Raw genomic sequence first — 24,537 nt, forward strand, 5'->3', positions numbered from 1 at the left:
GATGGGGATGAGAATGGGATTGGGATGGGGAAGGAAAGGCCTTGGAATGAAGTGGGATTTGGGATGGGGTTGGGGTTGGGATGGGGTTGGGATGGGGTTGGGGTTGGGATGAGGTTGGGATGAGGTTGGGATGGGGTTGGGGAAGGAAAGGCCTTGGAATGACGTGGGATTTGGGATTGGGATGGGGTTGGGATGAGGTTGGGATGGGGTTGGGGAAGGAAAGGCCTTGGAATGAAACGGGATTTGGGATGGGGATGGGATGGGGTTGGGTTGGGATGTTGTTGGGATGTTGTTGGGATGGGGCCCATCTGAGCTCTCCATCGGCGGAGAGCTGAGGGTGCTGGGCCTCAGCCCGGCTCTGGCAGGAGCCAGCACCTCCTCTGCCAGCTCCCAGTGCTCCCAGTGCTCCCAGTGCTCCCAGCACCCGGGAGAAGGAGCAGAGCGGGGCGCACTCATGGGGCTGGGGGCGTTGAAAGATCCCAAATCCTGCCGGAGCTGTGGAGGCACGGGCGGCTCCAGGGAGCAAGGACCGGGATGGGACAGGGCCTGGCGGGGGCCCAGGGACAGCGGGATCCAGAGTGGGAACAGCTAATCTGGGCGCTGCGGATCCTGGCAGCGGGTGGGCGATGCGGGGGGGGTTATATAAGCACAACCCCCCCCGACCCCCCCAGTCCCATAAAACACCGGCTCCCTCCAGCTGCCGTGCCTCAGTTTCCCCCCGTTCCTCCGCACCACAAACATCCCTCCCCCCCAAAACCTTGCCCCCCACCCTTGTACCCCCCCAAAGAGACGCTGCCGTGCCAAGGTAGGAGTTTTATTGCCGTACAAAGACCGTGGTTTGTACAACCCCACCGCAGCCCCCCACCACCCTCCAGCCCCGGGCGGGTTTCGGCGTTCCTCATCCTCGCATTCCCTTCCTTTCGCCAGGGAAACTGAGTCACGCCGGAGCTGCCGGGAGCCCCCCGAAGGGTGGGAGCCCCCCCGACCCGCGGGGTCCTCGTCCCCACCGGCCTCCACGACGCCCGCAGCGGGGTGGGGTCCCGGGCGAGTGGGAGCCCACCCCCACCTGCCCCCGCCTTCCCGCGCCGTCTTTTCGGGGAGGCCGAGCGGACCCAGGCGCGTGGGTCCCCCCGGCCCCCCAACATCACCCTCCTGCCCCCCACCCGCCCCCGACCTCCCCCGGCCCCTCTGCCACGCTCAGCCCCGCTGCGCCTCGTGGGAGAGGGAGCGGGAGAGGGTGCGGGGAACGCCCCCCTTGGCTCCGCGGAGGTCTGAGGGGGCGAACAGGGGCACGGGGAGGGTGCGGGCGTAGGGCAGGAGGTGCTGGGCCAGGGGCTGCCCCAGGACCCCCACCCGCAGCAGCCCCCAGGGCGAGCGCTGCTCCAGGACCCGCACGGCCCCGCGCTGCTCCAGCGTCTCCCGGCGCTGCGCGTTCACCTCCCGCCGGCACCACCTGGGCACGGGGCACTCCTGGGGGTCCTGCTCTCAGCCTTTGGGGTCACCCCAAACCGACAGGACCCCCGGAGACCCCCGCCACGCCCCATGGACCCGCTCAGCCCAACGGGAATCAACCCCAGGGAACCCCTGGAGACCCCCCGAGTTCTCCCGGCCCCTTGTGGCATCTCAGCCTCCCCGATTTCCTCGCAGGAACCCCTGAGACCTTCCCAATCCCTCCTGGACACCCCCCTGGAGCTTCCCTGACCCCACAGGAACTCGCAGAAACCCTCAAAGCCCCAAGACCCCATGGAAACACCCAAATTTGGGACCCTTGGGCTGCCCAAAACCCCATTGGCACCCCTGGAGTCTCTACAGCCCCAAACCCCCCATGGAAACCCCCCATTTTGGAGCCACCCCACAAACCCGTGGACACCCCATATTTTGGGAGCCTCCCAAAAACCCTATGGAGACCCCGCAAGTTGAGACACTTGGAGCCCCCCACAACCCCACATTTCAGAACCCTCGGAGCCACCCCCACAACCCCCACAAAACCCACCCCCAATCCTCCATCCCCGCAGTGCCCCCCGTGTCCCCGGGACCCCCGGGACCGTGCCCCTCACCCGTCCTCGGGCCGGGAGCTGAGCTCCAGGTCCAACCACTCGGCGCTGAAGGTCTCCCTCCGCCCCACGTCCTCCTCTTGGACACGGCAGCCCAGGCGGGCCGAGAGCGGCCCCTTGGAGCCCCCCAGCACGCCAGGCCCCACCATGGTGCCGCTTTCCTCCCCCCTCCCGCGCCCGCCCCGCTTTTATGGCCCCGCCGGGGCTATTTTGGGAAGCGCCGCTGGCACCGGGAGCTGCCAAGGGGGGAGAGCGGGGGCGGTGGCACCTCGGACACGTGTGTGGCACCCTCGGGGGTGTCCCCACCCCAACCCTTCCCGCGGGGCTGGCCCTGCCAGCAACGTGATGGCACCGGCAGGACCCCCCCCAACCCCGGCACCTGCCCAGGGCACGGCTGGCCTTCCCCTGTCCCCCACACAGCGCCGGGGTGCCACGTGCCACCTCTGTGTCACCTCTGTGCCACCCCTGTGCCACCCCTGTGCCACCTCTGTGCCACCCCCGTGCCATCCCTGTGCCATCCCCGTGCCACCCCTGTGTCACCTCTGTGCCACCCCTGTGCCACCCCCGTGCCACCTCTGTGCCACCCCCGTGCCACCCCTGTGCCATCCCCGTGCCACCCCTGACCTCAGAGGGACATTGGGGCTCTGTGTGCCCCCCCAGGACAGGGGTTGGGGCTGGAGGGACCCCCCCCAAATGAGGTGTTTTCAGGGTGCCGGTGATCCAGGGCTGGTGACACAGAGGACGTGGGGCTGCAGACCCCCCCCAGCTGCCCCCGAGAGTGGGGGTCCCAGCCCAGGGGATGAACCCAGGGTTGGAGGGCACAGGGGACAGGTGGCACAGACGGAAACGGTCCAGGTCGATGGAGCTGCCAGTGCCACCACGGGGTGGGGGACAGTGTCACTCACGGCTGGTGCCACCCACAGGGTGGGGGACAGTGTCACCCATGGCCAGTGGCCCAAGGAGCCTGGAGACCCCCACCCTTTGGAGACCCCCACCCTTGGGCGCTATGGGGGGGTCTCAAGGTGACCCCAGCCCCACATCTGCCCTTGGATTCCCTGGGTGACAAAGGGCACGCGGGTGACACGGAGCTGCAAACAGTGCAAGGCTTTAATTCAGCCCCCGCAGATTTTGGAAGTGGGGCGGGGGGGGTCCCAGACCCCCTCAGCCCCCCCACAGCCCCCCGGGGGGGTGCAGAGAGCCCGGGGGGGGCTGTGGGTGCCCCCCTCCCTCAGCGCAGCCCCCGCGCTGCCGCTGCCGTTTTTAGAGCAGCACACGGCGCTCGCAGGTAGAGGAACCGCAGTCGCCCCCGCGCCCCCCACCCCCAAAACCCACCCCCCGCACCCCCAAAAAGGATCAAAGTCTCTGCTTAAGGCAAATCCCGCCTGCAGCTGCAGGTCTGGGGAGGGGGGGCTCGGCCAGCGCCGGGTTAGGGGAGCACTGGGAGCACTGGGAGGCGGCAGAGGAGGTGCTGGGGGGGTCCCCAGCGCTGTCCCCGGGCTCAGGGCCGGTGTGGGGGGACACAAACTGTGCCACGAGCTGGCGGAGGGGCAGAGCCTGGCACAGGGCCTGGCACGCCGACACGGCCACCACCCCTGTCCCCTCTCCCTCGCGGAACTGGGGCGCAGCCACAGGAATCTGGGGGGGTGCCAGCCGAGCCCCCAGCCCGTTTGTGGGGAGGGGGGAGCCCGGCCCCAGCCCCCCCCGGGGAGGGCAGGGCAGGGATTTGGCACGGAACAGTCGGGCGCAGGGCCCCGGCGGGGAGGAGGGGCTGAGCCGGGGGGGGCTCAGCCCGTGGCTGGTGGTGGGGGGACCCCTCCCCGGGGGGGGGCGCAGGGTCCTGTCCCCATCCCCGCAGAGCACAGAGGGCACCGGAATGTCCTCAGGGCTTGGAGCAGAGCTCGGCCACGCGCTGGCGCAGGTGGAAGGCGAACTCGAACATGGTGGCGGCCAGGCTCTGGTGGATCAGGTAGCGGGGCAGGCGGCCCTGAGGACACAGCACAGGGACACGGGGCCCTGAGGGACGGTTTGGAGCGGGGAGCTGCCCCACATCCCACCCTGGGAGGGTCCAGGGATACAGGGCCATGAACCAGGGCTGGGGATTGTCCCCACCCCATTGTGGAGGGTTTTAGGGACACCAGCGAGGGTTTGGGGCTGGGAGCTGTCCCCACCCCACTGTGGAGGGTTTTAGGGACACCAGCGAGGGTTTGGGGCTGGGGATTGTCCCCACTGCATTCTGGAGGGTTTTAGGGACACCAGCGGGGGTTTGGGGCTGGGAGCTGTCCCTACCCCATTGTGGAGGGTTTTAGGGACACCAGCGGGGGTTTGGGGCTGGGAGCTGTCCCCACCCCACTGTGGAGGGTTTTAGGGACACCAGCGAGGGTTTGGGGCTGGGAGCTGTCCCCACCCCACTGTGGAGGGTTTCAGGGCCACACAGCCACGAACCAGGGCTGGGGTTGTTCCCATCCCACTTCAGGGTGTTCCAGAGACGTGAGGATTTGGGGCTGGGGGTGCACCCAGCCTGCCCTGGAGGGCTCCAGGGACAGAATTGAGGGCTGGGCTGGGGGCTGTCCCTCATCCCATCCCACCCCATCCCAGAGGGATCCAGGGATGCAGGAGCACCGCTGCGCGGAGCTGCATCTCTCAGGGAGCTCCGATCCGGGGGAGGAACCGCAGCGTGGTTGGATTTCTCTAAAAAAGCCCGGCACGATTCATCCCTCCCTCCACCACCGCCTCGGCCTCGGCTCCGCGGTGGGAGATCCGTGAAAAAAAATAATTATCCCTGTCTCTGGGGAGGGGAGGGAGCTGAGGCAGGGCTGGGAGCCGCTCCCGGGGCACGGAGGGATGAGTGGCCGGCTCATCCCGAGGGTCGGGCCGGCACAGGGATTGGGATTGCGGTGGTCCAGCGCACACCTTTTCCCGGAGCGGGTTTTCCCTCGGGCGCGGGGGCAGGAAAAGAGCGAGGCCGCCGCTCCAGGGGCCATTTCAGGCGCTTCCCGACAGGAGCTCCGGACCCAAACACAAACACACGTGCGGACTCCTCCCTCCCCCGAGGAGCAGGAAGGGATGAGCCACGGGCTATAAATACGCGTCCAGGGCCAAAGGGAAGAGCGAGGAGCTGCCGAGGGGTCTGGCAGAGCCCCTGGGGAGGGCGGTGGGAGCACTTGGGGGTTATTAATAGCTCGGCATTCCTTCCACGGCGGAGGCGGCGCCGGGAGCGCTCGGCCCGGGATGCACAAGGAACCTCTTTTCTTTCCTCCACCACGGAGGAGGGGGGGATTTGTGACCACCCTCCCCTCCCCAAAAAACCCGCCCGTGGCGGGCTCCAGATCCACGGAAGGAAAACGCATCCCTGGCACAACGGGGCGGGGAGGGCACGGCGCTTCCCCAAAACCTTTCCCGGAGCGTTTGGCAAGACAGGCAGGAGCCGCTGGGCTCTGGGGGAAGGGAGGGGGCCGTGGGAGGGGAGGGGAGGGGAGAGGAGGGGGCCGCAGCGCTGCAGCACAGCCGAGGGATGAATGGAGCCTTTGTGCTGCTGCGGCAGCGCCGTTACCACGTCAACCTTCCGCGGAGGAAGGAACGGGGCCAGCTCCGCTCCCGCTCCCGCATCCGCCCCATCCCGGTTCCCTCCGTGCGCCGCCTTTTGTCCGGGACACCGGCAAGGACACGCAGCTCCACCAGGAACCCCGGAGCAGGGGCAGCTCTCGCTCCCCCGGGGGTGGATTTTGGGTGGTTGCGGTCGTGCCCAAGGGCTTCGGGAGCAGGGAATTTTCCCCTCTGGAGCGTTCCCAGGAGTGGCCAGGCACAAAAGTTCCCGTGCCTCGAGCTGGTTTTGGTCAGCAAGGAGGATAAAAACCTCCTCTCCCCCAGTCCTGGAGTCAGAGGTGAAACCCCTAAGTGAGGCCTTAAACAAGGAAGAGCTTCCAGGTAAGGAAGAGCTTCCCAAACTCCCTCTGGAAGGGATTTTGGAGTAGTTTAACCCCGACTTGCTAAACCTTCAATCCCTTCAGTGGTTGCTAAGGGGTCACTTCCATGGCTGCTGGGATCCTGGAGCAGGGCCTTGGGCTGCTGGATCCCAGCGGAGAGCTGAGCCGGGGACGGGATTTTACCTTCAGATCCGTGTTGAGGATCCAGATGAAGGTGCAGACCTTGGCATTGCTGGGACACTTCAGGACGATGAATCCTCCAGGTCCATTCTCACCCCTGCGGAGCAAAGCCAAGAGGGTCAGGCAGAGCCAGGCCGGAATTGTGGCTGGGATCCCGTGTGGCTCTGGGATGCACGGCACGGAGCTGAGCCTGGCAGCGAAGGCCAGGGCCCGGTGGGGCGGGAGCAGATGCTGGGAGCCCGGGAAGGTGTGTGTGTGCGCGCCTTGGCTCCAGGTACACGAGCCAGCACGGCAGGGCAGCTTTCCCACAGGTGCCTTGGCAGCGCCGGTGCCAGGGCTGCGGGCGGAGCAGCAGCTCTGCCTCTGGATCGTGCCAGCTGTTCCCCACGGGAAGCTTTCCCAGGCACAAGCCTGGGTGCAAACGAGAGGTCTCGGGAAGCTCTGTGCGCTCAGGTCAGGCTCAGCGCTCGTCACTCCAGCCCCCAGATCCTTCCCAGCACCATCTGATCCGTCTCTGAGACGGGAGCTGTGCACACACGCGCAGCCCAAATACAGATTTCCCTTCCCTCTTCAGAACACGCTATTTTTGCTGTGTGCGTTTGTTAAAGGATTTTTCCGGGCCCCGAAGTCCCCAGTTCCTAAATAGACTGAGGCAGCTCCAACGGCTCTGAGATAAAATGTCAATTGCTCTAACCAGATTATCGAGAGAACCGAAGTGGGAGCGCGCGGCGGCGCAGCTGGGCCCCGGCAGGAACAAGGAGTCCTTGTCTGGCGAGCCGACCTCCCCGGGATCCATCACCAGCCCAGCCCTTTGGAAGGGGAGAGGCCGAAGCCCTGCTGAGATTTTGGGAGCTGGTCCATCCTCGTTTCATCCCTCAATGCCTCAAATTCGGTGAGTGAGCGTTTTACGAGGAGCAAAAGGCGTGCGAGAGGCTCGGAGCCACAGCCGGCTGTTTACCGCCCCTCCGAAAGTCCTCTTTGGGAATTAGCTGTCACATAAACAGGATGTGGGACTGGGATGGGGTTCGTGCTGTTACTGGTCAGCACCTCCACTCCCCTGAGCTGGGAAACGCCCCAGCACCGCTGACAGTGCCGTGAGTTCCTTGAACAAAGGGAGACGAACAAGGGAAGCGAGGTTCAGCTCCACAAATAGCTCAGCTTCCTGCAAATCCTGCCAGGAAGGCAGCGGGGCTCGCAGTTAAGCGACTCTTTGCCTTGAAGCTCTGGAGGAGTGCGTGATGCCAGCTAAAAAAACAGCACCTGCCTCTCACCTGACGTACTTGGAGAGCGGAGGCTTCAGGCTGTGCGTGGTCGACATCCCTGAGGAAACGTACCTGTCTCTTCTCCTCTCGATCCGACGCACGTTCACGAAATCCCTGCGCAAAGAAAGAGCTTAAAAACGCACTCAGGACGTGCAGGGGGCAGGTGCCGCTCCCTGGACTGAGGGGAGAGGCTGTGGCAGGGCTGTATCAACACAGGGACAGAGCACAGCCCAGCTCTGGTCGGGGAGCCCGAGTGACCGAGGTTTGGGGCTCTGAGGATCCTGCCGGGAGTGTCCGGAGGAAATTTCAGGGGCCGCTCGCCCTTGGGAGCGCTACCTGCAGAGCCAACCGGCCCTACCACGGTGACACCAGTGGTCCCAGCAGCCCAGAGCGTTCCCAGCGCCCCAGAGGGGTCTCCCCGTGCTTTGGGGGGTGTTCAGGGGCAGTGTTCAGGGATGAACTGACCTTGGGGACACCACCCCGCCGGCGGCTCCGGCCGCCACGTCGTACGAGACGATCGTGTTGTCCTCGACCCGCTGCAAGATCTGGGGAAGGGAAGGGAAGGGAAGGGAAGGGAAGGGAAGGGAAGGGAAGGGAAGGGAAGGGAAGGGAAGGGAAGGGAAGGGAAGGGAAGGGAAGGGAAGGGAAGGGAAGGGAAGGGAAGGGAAGGGAAGGGAAGGGAAGGGAAGGGAAGGGAAGGGAAGGGAAGGGAAGGGGAGTAAATAAAAAGAAGGGAGATTTGCTCAGGTCGTGCCTCCGAGCTCTTGTGCCAAGAGGATACAGCCCCTCCCTCGAATCAGCACCGGGATCACACCAGAGGGGTGGAGGGCGATGAGCACGGGTTCGTCTCCCGGGTTTTTGTGGGGCACAGGTGTCACCTCCAGCTCCCCACCACGAGGCCCAGACCCTCCCACCGGGCAGAGGCGGGTTTGGCACGGCCCTGGCCCCCGTCCCTGCCCACCTCTCGGGCTCTTGGCCGGGCACAGGCGTGCAGCCGGCTGCCGCGGGGCGCGCGGAGCGCACGGATGAGCGGCGGAGATTTAACGCCTCGGTGACTGGGATCCAGCTCGGCTCCAGCACCGCCAGCAGCCTGTGTTGGACGGGGAAGCTCCGGCTCTCCGCTCCAAGGAGCTCCTGTGATTAAGCCATCTTTGTCCGGCACGCTCACCTGGCAAGCTGCCACTGTTCTGTTCCACAGGATCATCTTCTCGGGCTGCAGAATCACCTCCTGGTAAACCATTTCAGGAGAGCACTGCAGGAAAGCCTGAGGACAGAGCCAGAGCAGTCAGCCAGCCCCCCTCCGCTCCCCTTGGGGGAGATTATTTTTAAGGAAAACAGGGCAAAAACCACAAAGGACAAAACCCACAAAGGACAAAACCCACAAAGGACAAGCGGGATCACAGGGGAGGGGAGGGGTGAGGCCGGCCTGGCTCCCCTGCCTGGCTGTCACCCTTCTGTCCCAGTGCTCCCAGCGGCCTGGAGGGCACAAGTGGGTCAGGGAGGACACACAGACCTCAGGATTTGGGACTCGCTGAGCTCTGCCTGTCTGCCTGCCCCTCTCCCACCCTCAGCACTTCCCCGTGCACCATCGCTTCGGGAAGTTGCGTTTTTGACTGTTTTTGGTTTTTTTTTTTCCCTTTTTCCCGAGCCATTCCAAGCTCCAGCACATACAGCATCCATTCCACCCCCCGCCCCTCACTCCCAACCCCCAGGGGAGCTGGGATCCTCGGAGGCAAACGGTTAACGCAGCTAAGTGGGAGCATCCAGCTTTTGCTGGTGAACGCAGAGCTGCTCGGCTGGCAGCTCCTGCCAGCGAGGCAACATATGCACTGGAACAAAGGAAAGCCACGGCAGCACCGCCGCTTCATTAAAGCGTGGTTCCCAGCCAAGCCACTCCAGCTTGGGAGAGGGCGCGGAGAGCGAGGCACTTCCGAGCGGCTCTGCCCCGTGCCAGGCAGCAGCAGACGCACGCCCAGCCCTGGCCTTGCTGGCAATTAGTTCCAATTAGCCTCCTTGGTCAGATTAGTCTGAGATGCTGGGGTTGGAAGCGAGTCTCGCAGTCACCTGCTCCCGACTCCAGCAGCGGAGTTTAGGGCTCTGGGTATTTACTGGGCAGTTTGTCTGCCGGCCAAGGGGTTTTCCTGGAGCGATTCCCTAGTGCTGTTGATGTGTCTCGAGCGCAGGGAGCGTGTTCTGCGGCCTGACCCGTCCTGAAAGCTGAGCCGGGGCTCTTCCCCCGTGCCAAAGAGACCAAGGAACCGGCCCAAGGATGTTCTTACCTTTAAAATAAAGGTCTTGCCGTGGAAAGGGATTTCAAAAGTGTAAACAACATCACCAAAGTCCTGTGCGAGAGACGAGAAAGTCGCATTTTTACCAGCGGAAGGGATTGTTTCTGTTTAGGGTGAACTTTGCTCAAACTCTGAGGCTCCTGTCACCCCCTGCAGCCCCTCAACACCAGGCAGCGACCTCAGCGCAGAAACCGCCCCGAGCACGTTCCAGCCGCCCGTGCCTGAATTTCCATCAACACAACAACGTCCAGAGAGGCAGCAGGGATGAGACAGAAAAAGAATCCGCCCCGTGCCAGGCTGCAAACCCCACGTCAAGGTCACATTCTCTTTGTAGCAGCACCGGGGTGCGAAGGGCCTTCGCTGCCAGCGCTGCTGGTGTTACCTACGGCTGAGAGGAGCCACCCCGGAGGGGCCGGGGACGGGCAGATGAAAACCTTTCATCGTTAGCCCTGTGTTAAACTCTGATTAGTCTATTTAAATCCATCCCCCCCCCCCCCCGCCTTTGGAAAAAGAAAACAATCTGCCCAGCTAGTTTGGCATCAGACAAAGGACCACTTGACAGGGGAATTTGAAACACCAGATGAGACAGCAGTTTGCAGGATTCGCACCCCGCTCCAAGCGGTGTTTCAGCCTCAGGAAACAAGGTTGGGTTTGGGGGGGCAGACCCCAAATCTTCCTCTCCACTCTTCAGGGAGAGGAAAGAGCTCTGGGCACCCCAGAAAAGTCTGGAGGCACATCCCAAATTTGCACCCCAGCATCCACCCAGGTTCCAGGTGCTGGGGAATGGGGACACCAGTGGATTTTGGGGGTGGGAAGAGCAATTAGTGCCCCACACGGGCCCAGACTCCGGTTTGGGCCCCCAGCAGGCTCAAAGGCACCTGGCCACGGAGCAAGGGCAGGGCTGGAGCTGTGGGATCAGCATTCCCCTGCTCCTTCCCATGGCTCTGCATCCCAAAGGTGAGCCGGCCGCCCCTGCCCACCCTCCGGACAGAGGGAGGAGGAAAGGGCCCTCTCCCGTCAAACTGCAAGGCAATTAAACGTCTAATTAAATAAGAGGGGATTTTACATTTAGCTGAACTGGAATAGATTCCTAATTCAATCAGGTAATTGTAACGCTTGTTAATTTTTCATGGCGCAAGGAGGTTTCCAAAGCCTCGTTTGTCCCGGTTTTTGCTAAGCCATCCATGCCCTCTGCCAGCTGGGGAGGAAAAAAAACCACACTTGCATTGTTTTTCTCGAACTTCCAGTTCTCCTCCTGGGCGAGGATTTGGTCCACAACCTCCATGGCCTCTTTGCCTTGTCGGACATACTCCTTTTCCTGGGAAAGAAGGGAGGATTTCATTAGCTGGGCGTGCAGGCAGCTCGAGGACCGTGTGTGAGGCTGGCAGAGGGAAAAGGGATCAGAAATCTCTTAATTTGGGTCACAGAGGCCTCATTTTGGAGCTCCAAGTCACGCTCCCCACCCTGGCTTGGATCCACACACCAGCTGCTCCTGCCTTAGCAGGAGGGTTTCCAGCAGGCAAAGGGCTCTGGGATGTGCAGCTTCCTTCCTGGAGCAGCCAGAAGCGCGGCTGAACAGGAGCAGGATCTCTTGGAAAAGGGCACAAAGCCTGTGCCCAGCCAGGTTTTGGGCCACCCCTCAAGCCAAGGGGACAGGCGAGGCAATGGCCACCCCAGAATGTGACCGCAGGGACAGGCGGGAGCAGAGGCAGAACACATCCCTGTGGGATGCTGCAGGGAGGAGCACACAGCTCTGGGGAAGGGGGATAAAGCTGGGGGGCTCAGACAACCCCTCCCTGCGGCACAGAGGAGGCTCAGCCACACCAGGACCTGACAGGACCACAGGGTTGGGGAGACTCCCACAGCCCCAGCTCAGCCTGGAGCTGAGGGCAGGGCCAGGCCCTGCTTACCTGAGTTGTCAAGGCCTTCCTCCCCACACCTTCCTCATCAGACTCGTTGTCTGAGCCTATGGGGAAGCAGCAATTAACTCAGAGTTAATGAACACCCGACAGGTGGGGGACAGTCCCTCACCCCACAGGAAGGGCTCTCAGTGAGGATGACTCCAGCCCTGTCTCCCTCAACACCTGCTTGGCTCTCCAGAGGGCTGAGCTCATCCCGGGTGTCAGCTTTACCAGGAACAATGTTCCAGAGGGCTGAGCTCATCCCGGGTGTCAGCTACACTGGAAAAACTGCTCTGGAGAACTGGGCTCATCCCGGCTGTCAGCTACACTGGGACAACTATTTCAGAGAGCTGAGCTCATCCCTGTGTCAGCTACACCGGGAAAAGTGTTCCAGAGGGGCTGGGCTTATCCTGGGTGTCAGCTACACCAGGAAAAGTGTTCCAGAGAGCTGAGCTTATCCTGGGTGTCAGCTACACCGGGAAAAGTGTTCCAGAGGGGATGGGCTCATCCCTGTGTCAGCTACACTGGGACAACTGCTCCAAAGAGCTGGGCTCAGCTACACCAGGAAAAGTGTTCCAGAGAGCTGGGCTTATCCTGGGCTCAGCTACACTGGGAAAAGTGTTCCAGAGGGCTGAGCTTGTCCTGGGTTTCAGCTACACCAGGAAAATGTTCCAGAGAGCTGGGCTCATCCCTATTTCAGCTACTGGGACAACTGCTCCAAAGGCTGAGCTCATCCCAGGTTTCAGCTACACCTGGACAAATGCTCCCGAAGGCTGAGCTCATCCTGGGTTTCAGCTACACCAGGACAAATGCTCCCGAAGGCTGAGCTCATCCCAGGTTTCAGCTACACCTGGACAAATGCTCCCGAAGGCTGAGCTCATCCTGGGTTTCAGCTACACCAGGACAAATGCTCCTGAAGGCTGAGCTCATCCTGGGTTTCAGCTACACCAGGACAAATGCTCCCGAAGGCTGAGCTCATCCCAGGTTTCAGCTACACCAGGACAAATGCTCCTGAAGGCTGAGCTCATCCTGGGTTTCAGCTACACCAGGACAAATGCTCCCGAAGGCTGAGCTCCTCCCAGTGTCAGCTACACCAGGACAACCCAGCTGAGACGTCCCCACTCCCACGCCAGGAGCTCTCCAGTGCCACCAGCCCTGATCCCTGCCCTCACCCCGGGGCAGCAGCAGCAGCAGCAGTTTCCAAGCACGCAGCTCAGAGCGTTTAATCCCCAGCCCACACAGGGCTCCAGCTCCCCGGGCTCACGGGGCTCAGGGTGGCTCGGATACAAAGGTGCCACGCGGAGAGCGGCAGTGCCACCCCTGCCCGGGTGCAGGCACGGAGAGGGGACCCTGCTTTGCTGTGTCAGTTCTTGGAGGCTCTGCCAAGGGCTGGGATAAGGAGGCAGAGCTCGGGAAGAGGTGATGGAGGTGAGGAATTCCATGGTGGGATGAGCACAGGCGGCCTTACCTGCGAAGGACTCCGGGGGGGAGTAGAACTGTCCCTCGGAGAGGGCTCGGGGGTACAGCAGTGGCCTCGAGGCTGCAGCCTGGGCTGCCAGGAACCCTGGGAACGGGAGCACGAGGATTTAATACCTGGCAGGTTCTGGGATCCCGGCCCTGCCCAAACACCCTCTTGTTTCCCACGTTTTCCCGTGTGTTTTCCCACTGACACCAGCCAGCCTCGGCTCCTGTTGCCTCATCTTTTGTCTGAGACGTTTTATCTGCCCCGGAGATCAATGGGCTCTTCTGCCTGTCAAATAATCCAAAGGCGATTAAGCATCTAATTAAATAAGAGCTTCCCCTGGAAGCAATTTGGAACCTGAGCCTAATCCAATAGAGGCATTAAACACTTGATCATTTTTCAACTTAAAGCCTCCTTGCAAGACCCAAACATCCTCTGGTGCTTTCCAGTCAGAGCATTTCTGACCGAGCCCCGCCTGACAAATGCCCCTTGGAGTTTGGTGCCGCTTCCCAGCCAGTGGCTCCTGGGAGAGGGACAAACTCCTTGTGCTGCCGTAGGAATGGGCAGTTATTCCAGGCCAGCTCCCTAGGAGGACCCTGGAAGTCACAGGGCGACGTGTGAAGCATTAGGTCAGGCCCAATCCCCGCTCAGCGCGACCTCAGAGACCGCAGGCCGCAGAATTTCACACCCCATAACTCACCCTGTGCCACAGAACGTGTCTGTGACTCTCCAGCAGCCCTCCTGGAAAGGGCTCCAGCCAGATCCAAACACAGATACCAGGGACAGGGAGTCCGACACTCCGCCTGGCATTTGCCTCCCTGCTTCCAAACACTCTCTCCCATGCAGAGCTGAGCTCTGTCTCCAGCATGTCTGGCTGCGGGATCCAGCCATTGGGAAATCTGGCACATTTTTCTCCCCTCAATTAAAAGATGCTTTTTATAATCTGGTGTTTTCTTCCCCTGAAGGGACTTGTTGACCATAACAGAACTGAGTCAGGCACTTCCCATCCCAGCCAGCCTGGAGCTCCCTTTCCCAGAAATGTCAGATCAAGGTGCTGCCAGAGCAGCAGCAAAGCCAGGCCTGGTTGGATTTGTCCAACTCCTACCAGAGAGGAGCAAAAACACTCACATCGTTCCTCCTCTGCTTCCTGAGTTAGGACTTTAAAATCCAGGAACCAGGTCTCCAGCCAAGCAATGACAAACGAGACGATGGGAAGTAAATACCCAAAAGCCCCTTTGGTCAGAAGCTGTGTGGAAAGAAGCAGAAACCGCAAGGAATGAGCCAAACAGGGAATAAAAGAGCACTGAGAAATCACAAAGCGACTTCCCGCGAGCCCAGGGAAACCGACCTCGGAGAGGATGACCTTCACGATCAGGAAGGCACTGGACACCAGTGTAGTGACCTGAAAAATAAGTGGGCAGAGCTCAGATCCCTAAGAAGTCCAGGAAGAGAGGGGAAAACTCCTCACAGGAAAGGCCGGAGCGCCTCCTTACCGCGATGACCCACCAGTGGCGCAGGCGGACGACGGCGTAGCCCAAGAGCAGCACGAGGAAGCGGAACAGAGCCAAGAGCTGCGACAACAAACACCCAGCGGCACCAGTCACTGCCCCTGCCCCTCTGCCAGGTGCTGGCAGGGCAGGGACAGGCGCCAGCTCCCGGGGAACAGAGGGGTCGAGGCTGCAGCAGGAGGGATTCACCGAGGCGGGCAAGGGGAGAGCCCGGAACCTCCCGGCCCCACTGGGCTCCAGAGCCCCGCAGGAGGCTGAGATACTCACAAAGATATCAAAGAAGGAGGTCTTGAATTTGTAGTTGATGATTTCATCCTTCAGGTTCTCCTTGATGCCCACCTTGGTCTGAGGGTGACAGGGAAGCAGAAAGCTGTTGAGTGCGCTGATAAGAAACTAATGGGAGGAGGAGCCAAGCAGTGCCCGGGATAACGGCCAGGTCAGGGAATGCTCTTGGAATACAAATGGTCCCACGGGCCCAGCGTGGGCTCCTCTGCCAGCACAGGACCAGGGAGGATCCCACACGTTTCCTGCCTGGATTCACATCACCTTTTCCCCCCGGGATTCACATCGAGGAGCACGGGAGGGACATTAAACACCTTTAGGTGGTGATTTCCAGCACCCAAATCCTCGGCTCCTCACAGCCTGGAGCCCCTGGATGGAGCCCTGCCACTGCTGCCCACCTGGCAGATTCCAGAGGAATGGGAGGAGACACGGGAAAAATGGAAAACCACGGGGAAAAATGGAAAACCACGGGGAAAAATGGAAAACCACAGGGAAAAATGGAAAACCATGGGGGAAAATGGAAAACCACGGGGAAAAATGGAAAACCACGGGGAAAAATGGAAAACCACGGGGGAAAATGGAAAACCATGGGGAAAAATGGAAAACCACAGGGGAAAATGGAAAACCACGGGAAAAATGCTCCTCAGGAACCTTCACTAGCGCACTGAACATCTTCCTGTGGGGGGTCTCGGGGTCACGGAGGACCTGGAGGGATTTAAGGAGCCTCCTCATGCAAAGCACTGAGGGGTCCCTTCTCCCTCCAGCCGGCTTCCCACAGCTCGCAGCAGCGCTCCAGGAAATCTGCTGGAAGAAGGGAACCAGCAGGATCAAACGTGCTGGCAAAAGGGAAGAGGGAGGAGAGGGGGATGCACAGCCACGGGCTGCAAGGGAATGTGAGAGAGGCAAAAACGCCCTCTGGGATTGACAGGAGCGTGGAAAAAGCTCACCCCGAGATAACCCAGGGTCCGACAGCCCCACCATAAATCCTGGGAGCCTGGAATGGCTGGCTGTGAGGAAGTGGAGGGCTCAGGTAACTGGAACAAATGCTTCACCTTTAGGCTATGGCTTTGGACGGGGCCCAGCTGGCCGGGAGCTGGCGGAGCCGGCAGCTGGTGGATGGGCTGTGAGGAACGAGCTGGTGGATCTCGGGCCAGTCCTTGGCAGCCAGGCTGTCCTGGCACTCCAAGGGCAGCCGCTGGGAAAGGATCCCTGTGGGTCAGGGCTCTGGCATAAAACCCAGGGAGAGGGAGGCAAAAAGAGGGGGGCGAAGCCGGGCCGTGCCTCCAGCTGACCTGCGGCCACGGGACTCGGGCCAGCTCTGCTCAGTGGCCACTGAGAGCCTCTCTCCCCTCTCCCTGGCTCCAAGGGATGCTGCAGGAAGGAGGAGACACGGGGAAAGCTCTGGGTGATGGTTGTTGGGGGGTGTTTGTGGTGGATGGGCTGTGAGGAATGAGTCGGTGGGTGCCAGTCCCTGCCAGAGGGGTCCTGGCACTCCAAGGGCAGCACAGGGATTGGGATCTCTCCCAGTCTGGGATAGGGCTTCACTCACAACAAAAGGGCAAAAAGAGCAGGGCAAAGCTGGGCTGTGCCTCCAGCCGACCTGTGGCCACGGGATTTGGGGCAGCTTTGCTCAGAGGCCACCCAGAGCCTCATCCCCAGGCCCCGACTCCGTGGGATGCTGCAGGAAGGAGGAGACACAGGGAAAGCTTTGGAGAGGGGATTGTTTTCAGCTTAAACACGGGCTGTGCACCAGGCAGATGAACCACCTGAGGCATCTCCCTGGCTCTGAGAGCACCCAGCCTGCACAATTACGGCTTGCTTTTAACGAGGGGCAATTTGCTCGGCTTATCTCGCAGCGAAGGAAACGGTTGGATTTAAAAAAAAAAAAAAAAAAAAAAAAAAAGGCATTAGTCATGATATCAAACCGTTGCTCTTCATAACCAGGCAAATAAGCTGCTCTAATGGCTTTAAATATGCAGCATCTCAGCTCGGGGGCCCAAATATCAGCACTTAGTCACTCATTAATGGCTACCTGCACAACCCACGCTCAGCATCACCCTGGTGACCGAGCCAGGATTATCTCCCTGGGGCTGGAATTCCGGCACCTCTCCCTGTCCAGAGAGGACTGGGACAAGGACAGGGGGGCCGGGGTCCAAGCTGGGCGGGCAGGACACCATCGGCACGGCTGGAATGCTGGCTGGGAGATGGTTTTTCCTAAGTGGGGTGGGGAGCAGGGGGCTCTGGGCAGGGTGAGGAGCTGCCGGCCCGGACAGTCTGTTAAGTGCAGACACCCAGAGATAAGAAGGGCAGAGATAAGAGCTGCTGAGGGAGCAGCAGTATCCAGTGCTGATAAATGAAGGCCAGAGCCCAGGGTCTATCTGTTCATCTCTTGCTCCGGGTGTTCCAGGGGAGGACATGGAGTACCTGAAACCAGCCAGAGCCGGCTCAGGGAAAAATAAAAACAAAATATAGCCCAGGGAGGGATTTGGACTTGGTGGGACTGAGGTAAATAAACTGGGTTTTCCCCGTTATTGCGACACAGAGCAAACACAGTGGCTTGTGAGTCGCTTTGGAGGGAACCAAACCACTCACATCCCCCTCAACAATCCCTCGGGAGGTGGAGCAGCACCTCCAGCTTCCCAAAGCGGAGATTAGCAGCAGAATTTTGGGACCAAAGCCCCTGGAGGATCCTCCCCTGCACCTCTGATGCTCTGAGAACACGGCAGCAGCAAAACCCAGGGAGGAGCTTTGTATCAGGCCAGGGCAGCAGGAGGGGAATTTGGCTCCACTTGACGATTCCAGAGGCCCTGGATCCAATTACAGCACAACAAAGGGACGGTGTTAACAACCCCGGACAGCCCCGACAAAGGCCCGGGGCAGGAAACGAGCCGGACTTTAGTTTACTCTAAAGAACAGCGGCTCCTTGGCCAGCGCTGGGAACAGCAAACAAAGATCTGTCCCGGGATTGCGGGAACAGAGCAATTAACGGAGGGAACCGAGTTTAAAAAGGGCAAAGATTCCCGGGCTCGCTTCCTCCAACTCACATTCAGCTCGATGATCCACAGCAGCGAGATGAAGAGCAGGTCGAAGGTGACGAAGAGGCAGAAGGTTCTCCTCACATCCGAGATGGCTTTTCTCTTCTCCGGGGAGAAGAGGTAGGGCGAGAACCCCTGGCTCTGCGAGAAGGAGGAGCTGATGGAGGCGATGGCCGGGAGGCTGCGTTCCAGGTCCTGCTGCAGGTCCGCGGGCTTGCTCATCCTCCGGGGTCGGCTCCGGGGACATCGGCCACGGTGTCACCTGCGGGGACGCACCGGGGCACCCTCAGGCCTCGCCACACCCCTGCTCCTGTCCCACTCCGACGGCAAATAACCCCAGGAGCAAATCAGATCCCAGGGAGAAATGCCTCCCTGTGAGGGGGGTCAGGCCCTGGCACAGGGAAGCTGTGGCTGCCCCATCCATGGAAGCGTCCATGGCCATGGATGGAGCTTGGAGCAGCCTGGGACAGGGGAAGGTGTCCCTGCCTTGACAGGGGATGAGAGTGGATGGGTTTTAATGCCATGGCAGTAGGAAAAGGGGCTCCAAAGCCCACGGAGATGGTGAGACAGCAGGGAAAGGAGCTGCAAACCCCATGGAAATGTTGTGGAAGGAGAAAAAGGGGCCCCAAACCCCACGGAGACATTGTGGACACAGGGAAAGGGGTCTGAGGATGTTTTGGCAGCACTCCCTGAAAGCACGGAGCCAACCCATCCTTCCCTTGGCAGGGAAGGCAAGGATTCAGGAGCCAGGCATCCCATTGGAACAGATCCCAACCTGCACAGCCAGGAGAGAACCCTGGGCCTGACGCCCAACTGGGCCAGGCAGAGCAGCAGGGAAGGAGCTGCTCCATGTCCCAGGATCCTGGAGGCAGCAGGGAAGGAACTGCTCCATGTCCCAGGATCCTGGAGGCAGCAGGGAAGGAGCTGCTCCATGTCCCAGGATCCTGGAGGCAGCAGGGAAGGAGCTGCTCCGTGTCCCAGGATCCTGGAGGCAGCAGGGAAGGAGCTGCTCCGTGTCCCAGTGTCACAGAGGCAGCAGGGAAGGAGCTGCTCCATGTCCCAGGATCCTGGAGGCAGCAGGGAAGGAGCTGCTCCGTGTCCCAGTGTCACAGAGGCAGCAGGGAAGGAGCTGCTCCGTGTCCCAGTGTCACAGAGGCAGCAGGGAAGGAGCTGCTCCCCGTCCCAGCCCCACCTGGCAGTGCCGGGCACACGATCCCGGCACGAGCGAGGTGTTGGAAGCCTGGGCTGTTTTCCTGCAGCTCTGCCAACCATTGTATTGAAATTCTTCCTCTCCGTCAGCGCGGCACAAGGAGGCCCCTGTGGGAAGGCAGCGTGACGGGAGCACAAACACGGAACGAGGATCCCAAAACAGGTCGGGCCAGGGATCTGTCAGCCCCGGCCCCGCCACCCCCGAGTCACCCACGGCAACGACACAGCCACCAGCTCCCTTCCCTGCACTAAATCCTCCTGCTCAAGGACGTTTTGCTCCCAGAAAAAGCTCCCCGGATTGCGGTGTGAGCTCCTGCCCTGGCGGCTCTGCGCCCGCCGGGATCCCCGTGAGGTTCGTCCACCGCAGATCCCGCTCCTGACACCCAGGAGGCTGCAGCGTCCAGGGGAAAAAAGGTCACGAGCTTGTGCCCAGGTGTGTGGGAAGTGGAAATCCCAAGGAATGTGAAGCTCCGGGAGCTGCTGCAGGAGCCGAGCTCAGCCCGATTTGGGGCAGCTTGGATCCCTGAGGCAGCGGTTTTTGCATCCCACCCGCGGGAGTGCCGGGGTTGGGAAGGGAACAAAGCTGGGCTCCTGTCAAGTCCCCGTTAGTCCCTCTCGGAGGCGCTCGGGAAGGAGCTGGAATCCCTGTCACTTCGGATCAGCCGCTCCGCGCGCCGGGCCCGGCTGGAAGTGACAAAAGTTAAGGACATCTGTGAGGGATAAATAATAAATCCCCCCCCCGCCGGGGCTGCCGCCGCCTCCTCCTCCCTTCCAACAGCACTTTGCACTTAGGCAGCCCCTCCCCAACTTTCACAGCGCTTTAAAATCACCCGGAGACGCTCCAGGGAGCCGATCCCGGGACGCCGAGCGGGGTCACAACGGGGTGTTGGGACACGGCACCAGAGCACCCCGGTGCAGCTCGTCCATCGTTAATCCCGCCCTTCCCGAGGAGGTTTAGGCTGTTCTGGACACGCAGCCCTCCCAAATCATCCAATTCCCCAGGGAGAACCGGCACGGTGGGGCTGAGCAGGAATGTTTGGATCCCCCCTCCCGCTCCCTCCGGCAGCTGAGAGCTCGGAGCAGGGGCTGGATGTGGAGGAACGTGGCTGTTCCTGGGTGACAGATGAATTATTGAGCTCCATTATGCATTCCAGCATCCTCCGCATCCCGCTCCGGCGGCACAGGGGCCGGGAAGGAGGGGGTCAGGGGCGGGGCGGGCTCTGCTCCCAGGGAGTGAGGGATGGGATGAGAGGGAGAGGGGGGATTTGGTCACTGAAAGGACAATCAGGCACTGGAAGGGGCTGCCCAGGGGTCGGTGGGGTTGTCATCCCTGGAATGTTCAGAAAAGGTGAGGATGTGGCACTTGGGGACACGGGTTAGGGGTGACACGGCCGTGCTGGGTTAAGGGTTGCGGCTTGATGGTCTTGGAGGAGTTTTCCAGCCAGAAGGATTGCAGGATTCCATCCCAGTGAGGGGCAAACACTGCTGGGGGGACACCCCAAGTGACAGATCACACCCAGGGGGACACCCCGAGTGACAGATCACAGCCCAGGGGACATCCTGGGTGATAAATCACAGCCTGGGGAACACCCCGAGTGACAGATCACAGCCCAGGGGACATCCTGGGTGACAAATCACAGCCTGGGGGACACCCCAAGGGACAGATCACAGCCTGGGGAACACCCCAAGGGACAGATCACAGCCAAGGGGACATCCTGGGTGACAAATCACAGCCTGGGGGACACCCCAAGGGACAGATCACAGCCTGGGGAACACCCCGAGTGACAGATCACACCCAGGGGGACACCCCAAGGGACAGATCACAGCCAAGGGGACATCCTGGGTGACAAATCACAGCCTGGGGGACACCCCAAGGGACAGATCACATCCCAGGGGACATCCTGGGTGACAAATGACATCCCAGGGGACATCCTGGGTGATAAATCACAGCCTGGGGAACACCCCAAGGGACAGATGACAGCCTGGGAAATGCCCTGAGTGACAGCTCACAGCCCAGGGGACACCCCAGGTGACAGGGACACCCCAGGGACCCTTCTGAGCTTCCCTGATTTGAAAAAAGGGGATTTTGAGACTCTGGGGAAGGATTTCTGCTGGGGAAACCTCCCAGTTTGGGGATTAGGAGGTGACAGGGGCTGCAGGGACGAGGGTAACGCCACATGCCATGGATCCCAGCAGGAAGCAAACAGAGGAGAGGCGGGTGGTGAAATCCTGATCGAGTTTTCAGCATTGGCACCCAGCAAAATCCCATCAGCCCAGTGCCACCAGAGCCCAGTGCCACCAGAGCCCAGTGCCACCACCCCAAAGCCCCGCCAGCCCGGTTCCAGCAGGACACCGGCCACCAAAACATTCCCAGGGGCTGTGCCAAGGCATGTCCCGACCCTGCCACAGCCCCCCAAGCCCCCTGTCACCCCCTCCCTGAGCTGCTGTCCTGTCCCACCCCCAGCCCCTCGTTTGCTCGTTAATGACCCATGTCCCAGTCAGGAGTTTTTCCCAGCCCGTGACGCCACTTCTCCTTCCTCCCACGCTTCCCCCGGGCTCATGTGACAATTCCTCCTGTCCCCTCTCCCGGGAGGGTGGGGAACACCCACAGTGGGACCCCCAAAATCCCCTGAGCCATCCCAGGACACGGGATCACTGTGGGATATTCCAGAGGGTGCAGTTTGCCGGGTAAGAGAACACCTGGAGACGCCGACCGCCGCACTGGGCACTAAGGGGTGTCCGAGATTTCAAACCAAGTAACAATAAAAAGTAAATATTAAATCAGACACCGAATTTCCATCTGAAACTGAGCTGGGAAGGATCCAACAGCTTCAGCAAAGTGCTGGAAAGGCCTCGGTTCAGTGCAAAGTGGGGACACTGAGACCCCCAGAGGGGCTCTGCTCCCCCCGGCACTGCAGGGAAACTTGGAGAGCCTCGGGAACAGCGGCTTTGTCCCGGAGCCAGGCACAGGACCCTGCAGCATCCCGTATCCTCCCTCGCTCCCAGAAGATCTGGGGTGAAAGCCAGGGCTCTCCTCCCGACGTCCCAAAGCCCACCAAAGCATGTGGGGGTTTCAGCACTCGGAGCCCCCCCAGGGTTGTGACTCCCCAGTGCTGCGGGGCCGCCCCCGGGGGTCGGGAGAGACCAGCCACAAGGGGATTTGGGCTGGATGTGGGGCTGGATGTGGGGCTGAATGTGGGATGGATGTGGGATGGATGTGGGTCTGGATTTGGGGCTGAATGTGGGATGGATGTGGGGCTGGATTTGGGATGGATGTGGGGCTGGATGTGGGATGGATGTGGGATGGATGTGGGGCTGGATGTGGGATGGATGTGAGGCTGGATGTGGGATGGATGTGGGATGGATGTGGGGCTGGATGTGGGGCTGGATGTGGGATGGATGTGGGGCTGGATGTGGGATGGATGTGGGATGGATGTGGGGCTGGATTTGGACTGGGATGTGGGGCTGGATTTGGGCTGGATGTGGGATGGATGTGGGATGGATGTGGGGATGGATGTGGGGCTGGATTTGGGGCTGAATGTGGGATGGATGTGGGATGGATTTGGGATGGATGTGGGGATGGATGTGGGGATGGATGTGGGGATGGATGTGGGGCTGGATTTGGGGCTGAATGTGGGCTGGATGTGGGATGGATGTGGGGCTGGATTTGGACTGGGATGTGGGGCTGAATGTGGGATGGATGTGGGGATGGATGTGGGGCTGGATTTGGAACCCTCGGGGCACAGCCCCGGGCTGGTGCCGGCGTTGCCATCCCCCGAGCAGAGGATGAAGCCCGCGGTCTCTCCCAACACCCGGGAGCACCGGGAAGAGCCCGGGGTGCCCGCACACACCCACCTCTCGCTCGGAGCCCCCGGCCCAGCGGGACCCCCGCGGGTATCCCCGAGTTTGCCACGGGATTGAGGGGGGGCAGCGCCGCGACCCCCGGGAGCCCCCGGAGCCCCCCAACACCGAGCGGGCCCGGACTCCCGATCCCCACCGGTGACACCGGTGAAAGGAGCCCGGACCGGAGCGATTCTCTCCCCTCGGCCGCGCTCGGGGTCTCGCTGCCGGCACTCCCGGGATCCGCCCGAGGGGCTCCGGCAGCGCCCGTGAAGCGGGGACGGGGCGAATAACGGGACCGCCCCGCGGACGAGACTCTGGGGGAGGCCTGAACTGGGCCCTCGGGGCTGCCCGAGGCCTCCGGGGCCGTAGGGCCGAGTATCGGTAAGCGGCTCCTGAACCGGGACGGAGCCCGGGAGCCCTCTGTGTCAGCCCTGTCCCGTCCCGCTCCCACCGGCGGCTGCGCTGCCGGGCCCGGGAGCGGCACCGAGGCCCCGCCGAAGCTGAGCCATGGGAGCCAGCGCACAGCCCGGCACCGCCCGTCCCAGCCCCGAGGCCGGGAATGGACCGGAGCCCCCCCGGGTGTCCCCGCGCGTCCCCCCCGGTACCTCCCGGTGCCGGGTCCGGGTCCCACCGGGCGCCGCTTCCGGCCCCGCCGTCACCTCTGACCCCGGAAGGGAAACTCCAGAGCGAGGCTGCGCCGGCACCGACCATCGCCGGCCGCGGGGGGGAACGGGGACAGACCATTCACCGCGGGAGGGGGGAACAGTGGGGCTGGGAGAGACCGTTCCCCATGGGAGGGGGGGATCACTGGGACTGGGAGGGACCATTGCTCATGCGGGGGAGCAGTAGAGCTGGGAAGGACCATTCCTGGTGGGAGGTGGAATCCGTAGGGCTGGGAGAGACCATTCCAAAGGGGGGAATCGGTGGGGTGAAGTCAAGACGTGCGGAGGGGGGGGTGTCTATGGGGTGAGCAAGGGAGAGACCATTCCTCCCCTTGGGGGTGTGCCTGTGGGTTTAGGAGAGACCATTCTCCAGTGTAGGGGGGAGTGACTATGGGGTTGGGAGAGACCATTCCCTGGTGGGGGTGTATCCATGGGGCTGGGAGAGACCATTCCCCACATGGGGGGGATCAGTGGGGCGAGGGACAGACCATTCCCTATGGGAGAGGGGGGGTGTTCATGGGGCACCCCATGGCCCTGCCCCACATCTGCTCCAGCCCGCAGACCCCCAGGCCCCCCATCCCCTGCCCCACACCCCCATTCTGTCACCCCCCAACAAGACCCATACCCCCCCCACAAAAGGGATCAGAGCCCCCAGCCCCACATGGCCCCCCAAACACGCTCCAGCCTCTCTGTACAGCCGTTTATTGCGGGCAGGGGGGCTCTGCTCGGTTGGGGCCGGGGGGCAGCAGCCAGGGGGGGGGCCCAGACCCCTCCAGCGCCCGGGGGTCCCATCCCCGGCTCCTGCGCCGGCGGCCGGGGCGGGGGCACGAGGCCCGCGGGGAGGGGGCGGCCGTGGCCGGGGGTCCCGACGCGTCCCGGCGCGGCCCAGCATGGCGCGGCACACGGCACACGGCGCACGGCACGTGGC

General features: G+C 61.9%; 2 protein-coding genes across 2 annotated transcripts; both read right to left on the reverse strand.

Moving 5' to 3' along the window:
• Positions 1-798: 798 nt before the first annotated feature.
• On the reverse strand, positions 799-2,215 carry TCAP (titin-cap). Its single transcript, XM_040087401.1, has 2 exons — positions 2,058-2,215; positions 799-1,453 (listed from the first exon to the last, which is right to left on the reverse strand). The coding sequence occupies exons 1-2, from the start codon at positions 2,201-2,203 to the stop codon at positions 1,198-1,200; spliced, it is 402 nt and encodes a 133-aa protein (XP_039943335.1). The 5' UTR covers positions 2,204-2,215; the 3' UTR covers positions 799-1,197.
• Positions 2,216-3,393: 1,178 nt separating this feature from the next.
• Positions 3,394-23,632, reverse strand: STARD3 (StAR related lipid transfer domain containing 3). The gene is made up of 15 exons (XM_040087353.1): positions 23,553-23,632; positions 17,905-18,157; positions 14,846-14,923; positions 14,564-14,641; positions 14,419-14,472; positions 14,199-14,316; positions 13,077-13,172; positions 11,618-11,673; positions 10,933-11,025; positions 9,699-9,761; positions 8,588-8,683; positions 7,885-7,964; positions 7,429-7,533; positions 6,161-6,254; positions 3,394-4,038 (listed from the first exon to the last, which is right to left on the reverse strand). Exons 2-15 carry the CDS (start codon positions 18,115-18,117, stop codon positions 3,934-3,936), a joined length of 1,329 nt encoding a protein of 442 aa, XP_039943287.1. The 5' UTR covers positions 18,118-18,157; positions 23,553-23,632; the 3' UTR covers positions 3,394-3,933.
• Between the last annotated feature and the right edge of the window lie 905 nt (positions 23,633-24,537).

This window comes from Hirundo rustica, chromosome 27 (genome assembly GCF_015227805.2).
Source record: "Hirundo rustica isolate bHirRus1 chromosome 27, bHirRus1.pri.v3, whole genome shotgun sequence".
Classification (NCBI taxonomy): domain Eukaryota; kingdom Metazoa; phylum Chordata; class Aves; order Passeriformes; family Hirundinidae; genus Hirundo; species Hirundo rustica.